General features: G+C 42.3%; 1 protein-coding gene across 14 annotated transcripts in view; it reads right to left on the bottom strand.

Annotated features, from left to right (window-relative positions):
- Positions 1 to 18,545, bottom strand: part of PPP6R3 (protein phosphatase 6 regulatory subunit 3) — a 128,806-nt gene that overhangs the window by 20,733 nt on the left and 89,528 nt on the right. For 9 of the 14 annotated variants that reach the window (XM_061202195.1, XM_061202190.1, XM_061202191.1 and 6 more), the window contains 6 exons: positions 18,075 to 18,190; positions 16,333 to 16,418; positions 9,956 to 10,042; positions 5,342 to 5,439; positions 3,594 to 3,648; positions 2,595 to 2,725 (listed from right to left, as the gene is read on the bottom strand). In XM_061202195.1, the coding sequence (XP_061058178.1) occupies positions 2,595 to 2,725; positions 3,594 to 3,648; positions 5,342 to 5,439; positions 9,956 to 10,042; positions 16,333 to 16,418; positions 18,075 to 18,190 (573 nt within the window). The remainder of the gene's footprint in view (positions 1 to 2,594; positions 2,726 to 3,593; positions 3,649 to 5,341; positions 5,440 to 9,955; positions 10,043 to 16,332; positions 16,419 to 18,074; positions 18,191 to 18,545) is intronic. The other 5 variants (XM_061202192.1, XM_061202193.1, XM_061202202.1 and 2 more) reach the window with 5 other exon arrangements.

Genomic DNA, 18,545 nt, shown 5'->3' with positions numbered 1-18,545 from the left:
GATCTAAGTTGTCAGATTTATTGGCATAGAGTTGCTCCTAATATTCCTTATTATCCTTTTAGTATCTGTAGAATCTGTAGTGATGTCATCTCTCTTGTTCCTGATATTAATAATGTGTATCCTCTCTTTTTTGCTTGACCATTCTGTCTAGAGGTATATCAGTTTTATTAATCTTCTCAAAGAACAACTTTTAGTCATGACTCATTGATTACAATGATTTTCCCTACTGTTTTTCTGTTTTGTATTTCTAGTCATTCCTTTTTTTTTTTTTTTTAATTTTATTTATTTATTTATTTATGGCTGTGTTGGGTCTTCGTTTCTGTGCCAGGGCTTTCTCTAGTTGCCGCAAGTGGGGGTCACTCTTCATCACGGTGCACGGGCCTCTCACTATCGCGGCCTCTCTTGTTGCGGAGCACAGGCTCCAGACGTGCAGGCTCAGCAATTGTGGCTCACGGGCCTAGTCGCTCCGCGGCATGTGGGATCTTCCCAGACCAGGGCTCGAACCCGTGTCCCCTGCATTAGCAGGCAGACTCTCAACCACTGCGCCACCAGGGAAGCCCTAGTCATTTCTTAAGGTGGAAATTGAGGTCACTGATTTGAGATGTTTCTTCTTTTTTAATGTAAGCAGTTAGTGCTAAAAATGATCCTTTAAGTACTGTTGCAGTTGCAAGGTCCAAATCCTGATATACTGTGTTTTCGTTTTCTTTCAATTCAAAGTACTGTGCAACTTCCCCTGTAATTTAAAAAATTTTTTTTGGGTTAAGATTGATTGATTATTTATTTTTATTTTTGGCTGCATTGGGTCTTAGTTGCAGCACATGGGATATTCGTTGAGGTATGCAGGCTCTTTGCTGCGGCGTGTGGGCTTCTCTCTAGTTGTGGTGTGCAGGCTCCAGGGCGCGTGGGCTCTGTAGTTGTGGCGTGTGGGGTTCCAGAGCACATGGGCTCTGTAGTTTGCAGCAGGCAGGCTCTCTAGCTGAGGTGCACGAGCTCAGTAGTTGTGGCGCGCAGGCTTAGTTGTCCCGCGGCATGTGGGATCTTAGTTTCCTGACCAGGGATCGAACCCACGTCCCCTGCATTGCAAAGCAGATTCTTTACCACTGGACCACCAGGGAAGTCCCTCCCCTGTGATTTTTTTTTTTAACTCATGTGTTATTTGTTTCCACATATTTGGAGATTTTCTCGAGATCTGTTACTGATTTCTAATTTAATTCCATTGGGGTCAGACAGTGTATTTTGTATGACTTGAAACCTTTTTACTGAGACTTGCATTATGGCCCAAATATGATCTCTCTTGGTAAATATTTCATGTATACTTGAAAAGAATACACATTCTGCTGTGGAGTTGGGTGCAGTACTTTATAAATGCCCGGTAGGTGAAGATGGTTGATAGTATTATTTAAGTGTTCTATATTTTTATGGCCTATTGTTTTATCAATTACTGGGAGAGGAGCATTGAAATACCTGATTATAACTGTGCAATCTGCCTACTTCTCTTCACAGTTCTATCAGTTTTTGCTCTATTTTGAAGCCTTGTTATTAGGTACGTAGACATTTACAATTGGCATTATGTTCTTCTAATAACCCCTTTATGACCTTTCCTTTACCCTTTTCCTTTGAAATCTACTTTAATATATTTTTTAAAATTTTTATTTATTTATTTATTTATTTTTGACTGTGTTGGGTCTCCGTTTCTGTGCGAGGGCTTTCTCTAGTTGCGGCGAGCGGGGGCCACTCTTCATCGAGGTGCCCGGGCCTCTCTTGTTGCGGAGCACAGGCTCCAGACGCGCAGGCTCAGTAGCTGTGGCGCATGGGCCTAGTTGCTCCGCGGCATGTGGGATCCTCCCAGACCAGGGCTCGAACCCGTGTGCCCTGCATTGGCAGGCAGATTCTCAACCACTGCGCCACCAGGGAAGCCCTACTTTAATATTAATATAGACCCCTCTACCTTTAATTTTAACCTGTTTAAATTTTTTTTTTAATTTAAGTTTTTAAATAATTTAAATTGTTTCCCATCGGCAGCATAAATCAGGCCTTATTTTTTTTATCCAGTTTGACAAGCTCTGCATTGTAACTGGGGTTTTTGGATACAGTGAATTTTAAAAATGAGGGGGAGAGGGGAGAGACTGGGTTGATCCCAGTGGCTATCAAATGACATGACTCTGTCTCCCCAGGTTAAATTAACTTTTAGAAACAACTTTTCCCTTCCCCGGGGAAACTTTCAGCCTTTTGTAAGAAACAACATACAACTCAGCTGCTGCTCTTATTACTGGTAAGGGAACGTTTACTCAAAGCACGATATGACTACATTCCTCAGCATCATTTCCCAATAAGAAGAGGCTGTGTCACAACGTTTCATGAACTATGTCTAAACACTTCGAGCATTTTCAAGTAGATTACCTTGATTTGTTCACACTGCAGACAAGTGCAGTGGCACCAACTCACATCAATTTAAAAGGGCATTTCTGATCATGAGAAAAGCACTGATCTCTAGGTCAAACATATATGTTTGGAGAGGTTACAATGTACGTCTCCTAATAATCATTTGTTTTATGCATTGGATACTGTTACTACTATAACGAACTTTTTTTCACCTTGATCGTCTTTGGGATTCTGGTGTAAATGCAATGTGTTTTTCCTCCCAGATATCTTCCTCATCAGAGCCACCATCATCAAACTGCTGTATTCTTTCCTTACAACATGCTTCAAACAAGGCAATATTTCCCTAAATAAAAATGAGACAGAGAAAATCAATTTTAAAATCAAGTTATTTTCCGCAAAAGTTACCAATGTAAATCATCTTCTTCTATATCCTTTAAAAAAAACTGTGTCTATCACATACACCAAGATAAAATGTAAGCATCTAACGTCAGCTTCTGTGTACGTAACAACAAAAAGTTCCCCCCAAAAGACTGGCTTCAAAACTAGCATACAAGAAACTGATACTGTCTACATATACTCACTTTCATCTGGTGAAAGCACCACTTTAATTCTAAGAGTCTCCCTGGCCCACCTACCTAAGATGCAGCCCCAGACCTACCCTAACACAAAAAGCTCTTCTTTTACTGGGCCAGCTAAGCAGTGATGAGTGTCATGGTCCAATCGGTTAGTTTCTAACTTATCACAACAGCAGATAAACCATTGGTCTCTCATGTTAAGTGACATAAAAATCAACATTGTGCCCATTCAAATGACACTAATCCTGTGTCAATCTGCTGATGTGGCTGACTTGGCGTTTCGCCCGCCTGGCGATGAGAGGCTGGCCCTGATCTAGCCCAAGTTTCGCTCCTGGTGACATTCAGCAGATGTAAGAGGCAGCAGGCTGGAGTCAAACAGCAGTCTTTGAAGCTCAATATCTACACTGGTTTTATTAGCCCTGTCACATCTTAAACCAGGGTTGCAAATCCACATGCCCACAGGGGCCAGGCAGGTCATGTGAGTGGCTGCTGAAGTCACAGCAATCTAAGACAAAGTTTCCTAGGGCGCAGGGGTCCCAGTGCACACAGCTCTCGCAGGCAGGCTCTGAGAGAACCCCATTCCCACTTGTCCATCTCACGTATGCCTTGTTGCTCGCGACAGGCCTTAATACTTACACTTTCATTTGTATTGAGAGTAAAGTTGATGTCTGATACCCGATCAAAAGAAACACTGTAAACAAAATATAAGTGCAAGAATAGTTAATTATCTATAGACTCAGAAACAGTATTTGTGAAATTCTCCAAATTTAAAATATTTACACTATCATTAAAATCTCTGTAAGTAACAACAAACAAACTCTGCTTGCATTAAATGATACCTCCTCCCTTGGTATACGGAATTTACACAGGATGGGAAGGCTGGAATGGAAGCCTTTTGAGACATAATAAACACACCCTCGATGCCTTCCTATAAAAGATTTTTAACATCCATGGTAGAAACCATGGTTCCATGGGCCATACTTCATAACCCCAAAAAGGTTATTTGCAAAGAAGAAACAGGTCAAAGCACGAGAAAGGCCACAGAAGCTGTCAGACCCTGAACTTTCTCCAGGTATAGTCAAATTCACACATAAAACACACAGATACCCCTGAAATCTTATGCTATAATATGGCATAGTTAGGAAAAAAGTAGGGAGTAAAAGAATTCAGAGCCTATTAAACAATTTTTGAGTAGGTGGGACTATCTTATAATCCTTAAAAGATCTGTTCTAATCAAACATTATTCCAAATACCCAATACAAATTCTAAAGAGACTATGCATTCCTAACTAGTAACTCTTAATAAATGAGTCCAGACAGGCAAATGCTGAGATGCCGCATGGGGAAACCTGCGGGTTCTGGTGTAAGCGCTCCTGGGGTACAGACACAAACACCGAATCCTTGCTCTTTCTGGATTTAAATGAGCCGATTCTTAGGGCAGATGACAGCCTTCAACTACTGCTCTACTTACAGTGGAGCCTCCAGGCCCCTGTGCCAACACAGCATGTTGTTTGGCACAATTAGAGTGTGATGGAAAAAGTCTTTTAGCTTCTCACCTGCCATAAACTGCAACTAATGACAAATAACAGCCTCCACTGGCTGTAGTTCAACCAACTACTGAGCATCTACTGCTAGTGGGGAACCCTGAGAGATGCTGGGTGTTGGCGACCATCATCAGGGAGCCCCCATGAGAGAGAACTCGGCTTGGTGAGCTGTAACACCCCTCTTGTAAACACTGCATTTATAAATACCTCTCATTTCCCAAGGACAGATGCTAGAACATTTGTTTTCATTTCTGTGGATGGCCCACACATCTTCTACTCATTAATTCTGCATATTACCAATAATTCCCATTTCTGTGCTCCTCTTTCCCTGACTGCAGAATGAATGAACTTACGGCCTGGCTCTCGGGGGAGAAAACCCCAACTCTGCCTTCTGGTTAGTCACCCCGAGAAGAGAGCACACGTGGGGCAGAGCTGCTCAGCCATAATACGACACCCCGTTCACTGTGTGCTGTAGAAGAAGCACACCTGCTCAAGCCAGGTAACTAGGTAACTGACACAGGGATTAACAAGTTTAGATGATGCGATCCAGCACTAAAACCTGGAAGAGGAGAACAATGACCTGAGTTCCTACACCTAATACAAACAAGCCTCTGTGAAAGACGTCAAGGCCAGGGGCAAGCCTGCTCTGTGGGCGTGACATTCTAGTCCTACTTGTTGTCTGGGTGCTTCAGGCTGATAGGCTGGAACTAAAGGAACACCTGGAGGGCAGACTCCTCCCAACTCACGAATGCAAAAGGGTTCCAAGAACCCAGGAGAACCAGAACGCCTCACAAAGAGCAGGAGTGGAGGCGACAGTTATGCAAACAGAAGACATACTCACTTGCCAATGTCATCTTGATCTGCAAACTTCTCATCGTTGAAGCCAAACTGGTCAATAAAATTGGACGTCATTTGTTGCATCTGATAATCAGAAAAGGCCTGGCAACCCCAGGACCAGTGACAGTGATATAATGATTCTAATGACATTCTACATACTATTTGCTCATTTGTTTTGCAGAAATCATCTTATTTATATAGCCATAGGGCCTAAAAGGTTGGTGTGTTTTTCTAAAAAAAAAAAAATAATCAAATAATTTCAGACACGATTTACCCCAAAGAGGAAATGTTTGGAATTTGGTCCATCAATTATTCTAATGCACATGTCATGTAAGAAATGTTAAGTGACCACTGACCTCTATTCCGAATTATCTTTAGAGAGAGGTTTGGGTCTAGTTCAAAAGGGTGATCAAGTGACACGTGACAGTCTGAAATTATAAGGTGTATCAGTCACCTCTGAACACAACCAACCTTATCTTAAGATCCAACCAATGGTAACCACCCACCCTCCCTCTTTGCATCTCCCCACCCACAGTCCACTACAGCAATATGGCACCAGAGGAAAAATGACTAATAATCACAATCACAATCCTACAACACAATGTTCAGAGACACTTCATTTTCTTAAAAAAAAGATTTAAGGCTCAGAGGCTAGGAAGAGTAGAAGAGTAACTACTATCCTGCCTACCTTCGAGAGAGGACAGAAAGTTGCAACACTGATCCAAAATCACTCTGAAAAGCCTACAGCACTGAAAGACCCACGCGGGAGTCGGCTCTTGTTTACTACACCGTTTCTAGAGAGCACCAGGCTCACTTGGGTTCTCTTAGGCGAGAAAGGGGGGATGTTAAAACGGACTCCACAAAAATGTTGCTATTCTAATTTCAAACAACAAGCAGGCCGGGGGGAACAAGCGAGGTCAGCAAACGTGTTCCATGTTCTCAGTCAGGAGTAAAGAACAGGTGAAGATATGCAAGTGCCACTCCTCACTCTGCCCCGAGCAATAAATATGGAGACAAACAACGTGCGTGCTGCCCACGGACAGAGCTGTGTACGGACCTCGCGGGGGCACAAGTAGCAGCTGGCAGCTGAACTAAAAGCGTCGCTCCTGAGGCCACTACTGGGAAGGCCAAGTTCTCCTCGGTTCTCCATCTGAGCAGAGCCCACGGACCCTACCCTGCAGACAAACACTGCAGAAATGCCTCTGCCGTTAATTCCTGATTATTCATTCTGGTGGCAGGGAATTATGGCATGGATAATCCAAATAGTGGATAATTTAAAAATAAACCTTATATTTGGCTTTGGAAGGCATCTTTTCCTTAGGTCTAAAAAATGCTGCATCTAGTTTACCGAGAACCTAAAACCTCACTTTTCTCTAACTCGATACCCACCACCCCCCTGTTCACTCTCACACTTTCCCGCTGCTCCCTTTCTTGCCCAAAGAGACAATACTACATGAGCACACGAGCACTTGGGGCCAGCCCCCCAGGGGTGCATTTGGTAAGGCACACCAAAGCTGTGGGAGTTTGGGTGAAAGCAGAACGGTAGGGACAAGTTCTGGGAGGCTGGGCTGAGTTTTGGACATACGAATATAAAATACGATAAGTAGAAAGAAACCAACTCGTCTGAATTGCTTTATCTTTTATAAGGTATGACGCATGGTTGGTAGCTTCAAAGGTGTGGCAAAGAATCACGAAGTCCTTCTTCCAAGCAAGCAGTATAAGCCAGGCTCTGAGTTTATTGACAGATTAGAAATTTGGTTGCACAAGGGGAAAAGGTCCTTTTCAACTGTTTTCTTTTTCTTTAAATGTTTTGTACTTCTAGAGATCATACTGTAAATCTTTTGGGTGTAACAGGGAAGAAATATTCCCAAAAGTGTTCCTTTAAATGCTTCATAATACTTTAAATGCTTCATAACAGAATGCAAAATACTAAGTGTATTATAAATACATGTGTGAATGCATACATGTACAAACATATAGATACATACACAGATACACAAAAACATGCACACACATATTTGCACTGTCTCTCTTCATCTATGGAGGGAGATATATAGCAGTTGACAGACACAGCCTCCACGTAGTAACGCAGAGGAAAAAGAAAACCAACAAACCGTAGTCCTCATTAGTTCTGAGTCTACTGTAGCTTCTAGGAAGATAAAACCAGCAAAGAACTTAGGTTTCAAATCTGATTTTGACTAATAAAGCCATCGAGGCTTACTAAACCCACGTAAGTGAAGACTGCTACTGTATTCTATTGAAAGCTTTATAAAGATGTTTTGGACTCTGAGAAATCCAAATCTGGAAAGCACCATACAGTTGTGCAATTATTAAAAACTTTTAATTATACAAAAAAGGGGGAAAGAAACCCCACACGTCTCAGAACTGTCATCCTGGCCAAAGCCAGGGACTGTTTAAGTCACTGAGAAGGGAGCCCACCGCTTTCTTAAGTAAATCTCTTGGGTGGACCCACCTGGGCAACAGAAAGTCCCCGTCCACCGACCTGACGGCCTATGAACAAGCCTGTCGGGGACGGGGGCGGCGGGAGCGGTGTCCATCCTTGGCAGCCAGCCCTAGTTCTTCAGACACCACACGAGGAAGACCTCCTCACCCTCTACCCTGTGAGGCAGCCTTAGGAGGAGGAAGAGTCAAGCTCCGGAGGTGAGGAAACCAGAAGGGGCACCAAAGCTGTGAGCACGCCCCGAGCCAAGTATGGCCCCCCCAGGTCTGTTAAGTGAGCTGCCCTAAACTCTCTGTACTCAAGCGTTGCCAACAGATCTAGCTTTAAATGTGAATGAGAACCTCAAATTGATATATATAAACTGATTTGATTATAAAGGAGACCAGCATGAAATTCTTACATTAACCTAGATTTGTATTCTTAAATTCAGAAAAAAATGCTTTGGAGTATGTTTATTTTCAAAATGATCCATGACTGGTGTATAGTTTAAACATGCAAAGAAAAGTTTACTGGAAGGCTGTCAATCAGAAAAGAATAATTATTCTTCCAACTTTTAGAGGGTTACATAAAGTGGATAAAACCCACAGAACAGTAGCCTGGTGTTAAGGCAGTCTGGTGACTGGGCTTGCTTTATATGCACATCAGCAGTCAAAGCAAAAAAATGTCAGAAAATTCTCCCCAGAAAGCTATGACCCTGTAACCAGATTTCAAGAGATAGAAGGGAATCCACTTTCCTGGTACCAAACTGTCACCAGTACCCAATTAAATCAGTTGCCCGGAAGTTCCGAGTTTATTAGCTTATTTACAAATAGATGTTTAAGGGCATTCTTTTTCTTAAAGCTATTCGCCAGATCAAAATCACCTTGAAAATGTACATTGTACACCACCAAGCTTCTTTGTAGGGGTGGAGCAATGTGTAGCACTGGGGTTCAGACCAGGACGAGGGGACTAATTCAATACTGTCCAGGCGCTCCAGGGTCGGGCAAGGATTGCTCAAAGGCATGAGGGCTCACAGAGAGCCAGCTGGGCCTCCGGGGTGGCCACTGCTGCCGGACAGCAAGCCAGGGTGAGAGGTGGCAATGAGGCCCTGCTGCTCGACAGCTCCCCGCCCCTCTCCTCGGGAGGCTGGCTTCCAAAGGGCAGTGTCAAGAATCAAGAGAAGCCTGCCAGCCACCAAAATGCTACCTCAGGCCTAGCCTGAAAACGTGAATGTTAAATTGCCTTAGTACCAAACCAAGCAACTGCTTAGCTCAGCCTACACCGGAGTGTGTCAGTCTACTTGGACGCCGAAAGGCAAGGCCAGCATAAGCATCAGAAGCTTCATCCTGGCCTTGGTAAAAGGGGCTTAAAGATGGAGAAAAAAGAAGCTAAGCAACATTCAGTGCCAGGTGGGAAGGCGACTACGTTAATTCCATTGCCACACCAAATCAACTGACAGGCCAAGACCTGGTCCTGACTAAGGGCAACTTCTTCATACGAAGAGCTGATAACTTTCAAAGGGGCTTCTCTATTTAGCTCCCAAACCTGATACCCAGTGGAGATAGTGAAATCATTCCTCATCTCCCCAAGAACCACCAATGGATGATAAATCAGCACATTTATTTCTGTATCCTGCTCTCTCCCCCACAAAGATTACCAGCAGCTGATAAAAGCGATGATTTGGGAACAGGAGGACAGGGTGGCAATGAGTTACTTCAACTACAACTTAACTTAGACGTCACTATACAATGTGAAGATACTGGAAACATGTAAGCCACGTGGGGTTCAGGGATATCGTGACAGTTACTTTCACTGACGTTAAACAAGTCTTCTTATTCTTATGCACAGACCTCTACTGCAGGAACTGTCTACTGTGCAGGTCTGCATAACGAGCATGTCTGAGGTGCTTACTGAACTGTTCAGTTCATTCAAATCTCCTGAAAATTTACCCGACTCATCATTTTTATCAGATCTGAAGAAACATTCCCTGGAATTACAATCAACATACACCTTCCTCTCATGTACCCAACACTTCCTCTTTTAAATGTCCTTGCCTAGCTAACAGGTTAACCCCAAATCACAACCTAATGCATGTCTCACTCCAAAGCTGATTCACAAATGGCAACTAAACTAAGCATTTAAAATAAAACAAAAAGCAAAAGTTTAGGCATGACTCACTTGCTGCAAAGAAGAATCCTGTGAGAAACCCGTTTCTTTAAAGTCAATTTCATCATCACTGGATGAATGAATATGGCAGGTTGTAACCTATATGCATAGAAATGTAAAAAACTATTTAACGGAGAAAAATTTTGGACATTTGTATCAGCATTTTTACGGAAAAATCACATTTAGTTTTTCTCTCAATGTGTTAACAACAGCGGGAACGAAAATAAGTAACAGCTAAGTTGTAAAATCCACCCCAAATTTCAAGGGTACACTTCACTCAACCGGATGGTTTGGCTACCTATCCTGCTGCTGCCCACCTGTGGTTACTTCACTCATGATTAACAGCACCAGAAAGCATGGAAGAGATGAGGTACTCCATTTAAGTGATTTTGGTGATTATCTCCAATTAGATGTTTACAAAGGGAAGGAAGAAGTTAATGGCTCAGATAAAATATAAAAATAATTAAATATGCCAAGCCTGAAGGGTAAAGTTGCAATTCCCAGGGATTACTAATGAGCCACTAGAAAGGTCAGGTTTAAATACAACCATTTCACTTTAAATTCTTGCATTTCTTGCCCATTCTAAGAAAAGTATTGTTCATAAATGCTAAACATGACTTAGGGCAGCAGTCCCCTGCTCATGACAAGACCCCAAGTCTTCTGCCGCTTAGAACGTAACCCGCTGCCCTCACAACCTAAAACCAACGCACGTTAATAAGCAAAAGCATAAACACGACCTGCTCACCAATCCACGGTAAGTGATTTCCATTAATTCATACATGTATTAACAATTAGAAATGAAGATACACAAATGGCTAAGCACCACACTAATGACAGTAATTGCTCTACAGCAAGTAATAAATATGAACAGTCTGTAAAATTCTAAGAACAAGCACTATAGGTGTAAGGGTAACTTACACTGTATTTTCTGAGTTATTCGTCCCGTACTTTTTGTAGAAGTGTTCTGGGCAGAGGGCACTGTCCTTGGGGGAGACACAAGCAGCCGTTACCTGCCAGCCCTTGAAGCTGTGCCTAGAAGCCTAGAGTTAGAGACACCAGCCTGGTTTGCTTTGTGATGTTCCAACACTGATTCAAGAAGCCCAGAGTAGAATCCAACTGAGTTTGTATGTGGTATGGCTTATGAAATTCTGAATAAATCACTGCCTGAATAAAATTAAACTCTTTTCCCTTTGTCTGGCTATCTTTGGTGAAGATACTGAGTCCAAGTGAATAACCCAGTGTTTCCAGTTAATTCCCTCTCCATCCTCCCTAAAGTATAGAGAAAGCATTCACACTAATTTTGAATCTGGCCTGATGAAATCAAAGGCAGAATCTGTGATCAATGAAGGGAACCTGCTTAAGTCAACCGTGGCTTTAGCAAGCTGGTGGGAAAGATATGGGGGTGAGGGTGTTCCAGGAGAGCCCAGCCAGGATGCAGAAAGGAGGTGGTGGAATACTGCTTGGTCACGGCAGCTGGCACCTTGCAGGGCAACTGCAGTCAAGAGCAGGTCAAGCCGTTCCACTGCAGTGGATTTAGGAGCTTCGGGCAACTTGGCTGGCAAGTCAGTACAAGAATCATACTAAGCCCATGTGTGTTGTAGGGGTGCAGCACCATGGGGGGGGGCGCACAAAAACAGAAGACAATTCAAAGAGCAAGCTCGGTGAACTAGAGAGAAAAAAAAGGAGGTGACTACTCCTAGTATGTCTTGTTGTTTAAGTTCAAAAAGGATATAATGTGTCCTCATTCATACTTTTTGCTACAAAATAAGATTTTATCAGGTCATTAATTAAAATAAGCAACTAGCTTTTGTTGAGCAACTACTATGTGCCAGACACTGTGACCCCCTTATATATTCTCCTTAACTTGTATCCTCAAAGCAATTAATTTTTTCCTCCAAAAAGAAACTAAAAGTTATTATTAATAATAACACAATGCCTGCACACCTTCTCAATTATGTTTTTAAAAGATGTGGGGACTCTGATTCTACCTACACCATACCCAGTCTGAAATCGTCATTAATAAAATGAGCTAAAAGATCATTTAACTTACCTACAGGGGAAAACTTGTTCATCTTAGTCCCTGATCTAAGCTTCCAACACACACCCCTTTTGAGGCATCTTCAGCTCAGTAAATGCCTCTTTCATTCCTCTTCTTCCAGCTAAAATCTTAGTCATCTTGTTTCTTCTGTCTCACCCACATCTGTCCACTCTACTGTCAAAATGGAACCTAAAATCCCATCACTTCTCATCAAGTTTATTATCACCTCCTTAGTGGAAAGTTTCTCCCTCGTCTGGATTAACACTATATTAGGCATCTAACCAGTGTCCCTGCCTCGACCTTTTGTCCCACTATAGTCTATTCTCAATCCAGCAGCCACAATGATCTTTTAAATCATTACAGGATTTTAAATCACTGACATCAAATTGTGTCACTTTTTATTTAGTTCCGAACCTAATGGTTTTTCATCTCACTAAGATCACAACCCCAGGAGCCTGCCGTGAAGCTGCATGAGATCTGGCCTGCAGAACCTCTAAATCTCTCCTCCCATTCTCTCCCTGGCCCGCTCTGATACAACCACGTGGGCGCTGTGCCGGCCTCTGCACTCGCTCTTCCTCCCCCACTTCCCTCCAGCCTCTACACAAATGTTCTCCATGGCGTTTTCCTAGACCACCTAATTTTAAATTGCACATCTGCCCAAAACACTCCCCGAATCCCTCCCCCTAGTTTACCCTCCATCTGTTCATCCATCTCCACAGAGGCGGGGATTTTTGCCAATCTTGTTTAGTGCAATATCCACAGTGTCCAGCACACAGCAGCCCCTCAAATATTTCACGAATACTAGTAAATCACTAAATGAGAATACAGAATCATAACTTTAAAAAAAGTAACAAGTATATAAGAACATTCTTGCCAAGCAAGATGCATTCTAAGTAAACTATACTCTTGATGCTACAGTGAAAAAAAAGCTTTTGAGTTGTTACCTTCTTTCATAATAAAATTTCAGTTTTATTAACTGTCGTTAAAAGAAAAAGCAAATAAGAGTTTTCTTCATCTTGGCTGATTAGGTTGCTAGGAGAATCATAAGTATGACTTGATAACTGGTAACTTGATAACTGGTAACCTCCAGTGAAAAGTGGAAGCTACAGACTCTTGCTCCTTGCTACACGTGGTCCCACTGTGGACCCCCAGCACCTACATGACCTGGGGCTGGTTAGAAATGCAAACCCTCAGACGTTCCACCTCGACCTGGTGGATCTCCAGGCAATTCATACATGCATGTTTGTATTACTGTACACAACCTCCATAAACTATCTCATAAGCTACCTCAACCTTAAAAAAAAAAAATCCTCACCCTTGGAGAGGCAGGCGGAGAATGAAACAAACTCAATTTTCCAAAGTCAGTACAGAAACAATGCCTATGTTATCTAAATTTACTCTATCTAAATCCTTACCAATTTTTACAGTTTGGGGGCTTAGTCAAAACAATGCGGCCTCTGGATATAATTAAAACACCAAATTTTACTCATGATAAACTCCCAACATAAAAACATAAGCAGTATATGAATCTCTTGTTCATATACTTTGGCATGACGGGGTCAGAAGATTAAAGTACTTCAAAGATCTCAGAGAGAAGGTAATTCAAATGTTGCCCTAGAAGTGATAGGAGCTGGAAGACAGATGTTGCCCTAGAAGATGGCAGGAGCCTGGGGCTGGCACAGCTTATCTTACATAACCGAGCAAGTCCTCAGGCCCACAGCCAGTAGAATAGGTGAGTGTTTGCTGTATAAATGAACGAATCCTGGCTATGGCTAGAAAATAAAGAACAGGCCAGGGCACCCTAACAATGCACTAACTCAAGCGTTTGGTGCTGAACTACAGGTTGACCCAAGTCCTATGAATATACCTGAAATAATTCCCAGAGAGGTATCTGAGCCATCATCCTAAAACCAACTAAGTCAGGGCAGTGTATCTAACCTATCTGGGGAGGGAGGTAGGGAATAAGCAATCTGTTACTTAACTGCCAATTTCAGTGATGAGTATGCCTGAAACAATTAGAAGGGAAATGCTTTTATTTGGACTTTGCACTACACGACCTAGTGGGCATGACATTTCTGTATGACATTTTTGCAAGGGCAACACCCACTGCATGTACCAAACTGTGTTTATAATAATATTCACAACAGCACATTTTCCCTGGAACATGTGGGATATAGCCTGAAACATTCTGAGCAGAAAATGAAGAGCCTGGAGGCTACAGTTCAACTCTCCTTGGCGGCCCAGGATTAATGTATAAGGATCCTTAAAAACTTGGAATACCCATATCCCTAAAAATACTACAAAGCAAAATTCCCTATTAGAAGGACTTAAGACTAAGTTAGAGGTAGTATTTTAGTACTGGGTATTTGAAACCAAGGAAGTGAAGAGGTCCTGAGAGATCAACACAAAAGTCTCAAGAAACAACAAAACCATAGAGTGGGGCTAAGTCAACAAAGGATATGAACAATGCTAACACTCTATATACCTGACCACTTTTGCTATATAAGCGAACTTCTCCTTCTTTTGTTTTACTGTAGATTATCTATGTAGTCCAAGTATTACGGCAGAAAGTGCAATAGGCAAAGGAGAACTGAGCTTCCATCAGCGTGATAGGTGGAGCCCGTGATGATTTTTTCCTTCAACACAGGTGTAAATGTATGTCTAGATGTGTCTGACCCAAAAGGGCTGTGCACTAATTATGCACGGCAAGCCCACGCTCCTCTGTGTGGACATACATGACATTACACACAGTCACAGACTAGATAACTGACGGCATCGTGCAAAGTAGCTGAGTGCTACCTGAACTGCAATGAAGTCCTTCTTTATAAATATTTAAACTACTCACAAAAGAAATCTGCTTGAATTACCAAAGATAACTTTTTAAAAAAATCCTGATAACAACAAGTTTAACTGGACATTCTTTACTTCTACCTCTGAAGTCAATCAAAAGGCAATTTTTAACGAAGTTTCCCAAACAAGATCAGAATTAATACTCTTATTTCTTTATGAATAAGAAACAAGACAAAAATCCCCTTCAAGGAGACCACATTTCCTGCATTCTTAACAAGGAATCAACCTGGGAACTGCTAAAATTAAAAGGTTCAATTTAACAGTATGAGAGAACAATTTCACCCTACAATTAAGACCCTGATGATCCAGAATTTTAACCAATTTGACTGGGGGAAAAAACCAATGTACAGTGGGTAATACATTCATTAAAAGTTACTTAACCCTTCCTTGATCACTCAGGGCTGTCAAAGCGAATGCCATTTCCTCTGTTGGGCTGTGACACCCTGCGACAATAAGGGCCACCAAATCTATTTTAACTAAACAGCCCCACACAGCTCCCTTTTTACAGTTCTCTCTCAACTTCATAATTCTTCCAGCTCCTAATACCTAACAATTCTCTCACTATATCCACCTGAACAAGCCACCAACCTCTCAAGAGTCTGGAAAAAGATAACCAAACTTGTTAGACAATATGCAAAGCAGGAGGCAACGGGCCCTTCAGGCGGGTGACGCAGGATGACTAGTGACCGCTCTGCAGCACCACCCCCACCCCGTTTCTAGGCTCTGCTCTGAGCAGATAAGGCTGCCTAACAATCGAGGTGTCACTGTACATTAGAAATGCAAGACTGCGGCTGCTGAATTTCAAATACAGAATTAAATGCCTGACACACTTACTTCCATGTAGAGTCAAGGCCACCACCTCAACTATCAGCTGGCATATGCTTGCAAAAGGAAATGCTTTTCCTTGAAACGCAAAAGCAATACTTACCTTAAAACTTAATGTATTAAAGAAAACAAAGACTACATTCCAAAGTCCAATATAATTTTTAAGAATATTATCAATGCCATTATTCCCTGGCTCAAAGTACCAATCTATTAAAGCTGGGGTTTCAAAGTCATCTATAAAATTTTCCCCCACTGGGAATGACTTTAATGAGGGTCAACTCAACTCAGTAACATTAGAAAATATCAAATATTTAGGTTTTCTAACCACCCGGGGTTATTTAGGCATAAGGCAACAAACCCAACACAGTAAAAGGAAGGCTAGAGGCTGCTCTGTTGAGGTGCTTGGGGAGCAGGGCACTGAGGGAGGTGGAAACCGAGTACAGTGGGAGCAGGTATGAGTAGCTTCTTTGTACCCTTACGTCGTCCCAAGCAGGAATTGGGAGTTGACTAGACAAATTAGCAAGAGTACGGTGGGCACTGACCTCTTTTACTGGTAAGAAACATGAGCTTGGCCTACAATTATCAGGACAAGTGGAAGATGTCTCACATCTTTCTGAATAGACGGGCAAAGGCCAAGAGCACTGAAATCACAGAAATGTAACCTTGTAGAACCTACTAGATCTACCGTGTTCCTCTTGTTAGTTTCTCCTAAGGAGCTGGTGCAGAACGTCTCCCATCGCTCCCTGACTTCGTCTGGAAGATCTTCAGAGGGAGAAAGGAAAAAAGCATTATCACTACAGTGACTTGCACACAGACAAATAAACAGGTAACTCGAGAGGGCACCACCCATGTGGTTCCTCAAAGGCAAGCAAGCCCTGCAGGCTGAGCCCTCGGAGGGACGGCGTACAGCCATGCTCAGTCTGAACCCCAAGAACTTTTCAGGAACCCCCTCCCCACCACGGTCTATGCTTGATGCCAAGAGCCCTAAGCAGTTCTTTGAATTTAACAAGTTTTTTAAGACCTTTTGGTAAAAACTTAACCTGGAAAATATGTTTACAGTAAGTTCCCTGTAAAGGTAATGGTCTTCAAGGTGGGGGTAAAAGCAGTCTTGCTCCATGGTCATGTGAGTTTAGGAAACACTGCAAATGTCAGCTCCTGCGCACTTTCTTGAGAAACTCTGACTGGCAACTGGCCAATGAATGTCCCACGGAACCCAGTTTGGCTTCTCAAATTGCTCAAATATAATGTTTCCTAAATGTTTGTGTCACAGGCCAACATATGGATACGTATGCAATAGTGAAAGCTACCTTCTAAAGAAATTGTAAAGAAAAGAATACACAAATACTTTTCTGAGAAAATGAAACTATAACTGTAATCTTGGAGGCCTCACTAAAGTTGCCATCTGACAATTCTGGTTTAAACACACGTGTGTACACACCCTTACAAAGGCAAGCAACTTCCATAAAACGAAGAATAAAAAAAAAATCATACACATGGCCAATTCATGTGCACAGCTAAGGACATAAAGTGTGATGATCTGGCTAACATCTCTCTCAAGAAGCAAAATTACAGGTGGGCTAGCCCCAATTTGTCCATCACTGGGCCACAACTATACTTTTCATGCACATTCAATAGGTAACAGCCTCTTGAACACAAACATTCTTAAGAAAGAAATAGTAGGATAGACTGAGAGATGATTTTCAGCAAGTTAATAACTGAACGAATGTTGTACCACAGAGGCTGAAGATGTTTTGCCTTCAGAGTAAGTCACAGGACTAGTAATCCCCGCTGGTACCAAACCTGGAGCACACAGAGTTCTTGATGCTCTCATCTGGGAGGAGATGGACTCAAGGCCTTGGTGCCAGTGTAAAAGGAATCAATACTGCTTCCTGCAAGTAACCTCGGGCTGATTAAATTCAAATGCTAGTGCAGAAAGAGTCCTTTAGGATATTGGCTAATATCGCTCATTTTAGTAATAGAGAGATGGAAAAAATGCTGCTAAATGCCTTAATATGCCCATTAAAGGAACTCAATCCATAGGCTATGTAGGGGTCTTCAGAAGAAAATAAAAAGCAAGAGTAATTGTAGCTCAAGTGGCTCAACTGCCAGCCTACGAGTACTTCAAGCTCAAAGGAACGGTTTAGTGAGCAATACCCTTAGAGAATGAAAGTGGGTAACTCTAGTTACCGGCTGAGCCTGCCAATACTTACGAAAAGGACTGCAGAACTAAGAACAGAGATACAGCAGAAATCTATACTGTTCAAACACATTCTCAAGAGCCTCATTCAAATCTCGAGATAATATAAGGAAACTCTTCAGACAGCTATTTAAAAAGCTATGAATATTTCCACTTTACCCTTAAATCCTTTCTCCAATCCAACAAAAAGGTAATGAAGATCCCATAAACCCATTCGTTACCTTTGATGAGCTGCTGCACTAAGGCGCTGCTGGGGCCCTTATCAGTGCTGTGCACGATGCAGTTGGCTATCCTTGTCAGGTGTCCCATGTAGCCATGCCGTCTTCCTCCTTCCGCCCTACCAGGGGTAAAGGACAAATATTCAGACTCCTGAGAGGATGGAGTGATGAACAGCTTGGTAAGTACAGTGGATCTAAGCAATCATTCTAAAAACTGAGGCACTAAAGACAAGAACAGGCAGAAAAGGAGGGTGCGTAACATAACCAGGCTGGGGTAGGGGTGGGGGGTGGGAGTGTGGCAGCAACTGTCTACTCGAAAGACTACATTGTAGCCTCACTCAACAGGACAAACTCTGTTCAAAGACTCAAACCAACCATCCTCAGTAACATAGTATCTTTAAAAACAAAAACCCAAACATTCACTGATGCCTAATGATTCTGTGACTTTCCTTCCTATCTTTCTGTGAAACTATT

Source organism: Eubalaena glacialis, chromosome 10, assembly GCF_028564815.1.
Source record: "Eubalaena glacialis isolate mEubGla1 chromosome 10, mEubGla1.1.hap2.+ XY, whole genome shotgun sequence".
Taxonomy (NCBI): domain Eukaryota; kingdom Metazoa; phylum Chordata; class Mammalia; order Artiodactyla; family Balaenidae; genus Eubalaena; species Eubalaena glacialis.
This window is presented reverse-complemented; position numbering and strand designations above follow the sequence as displayed.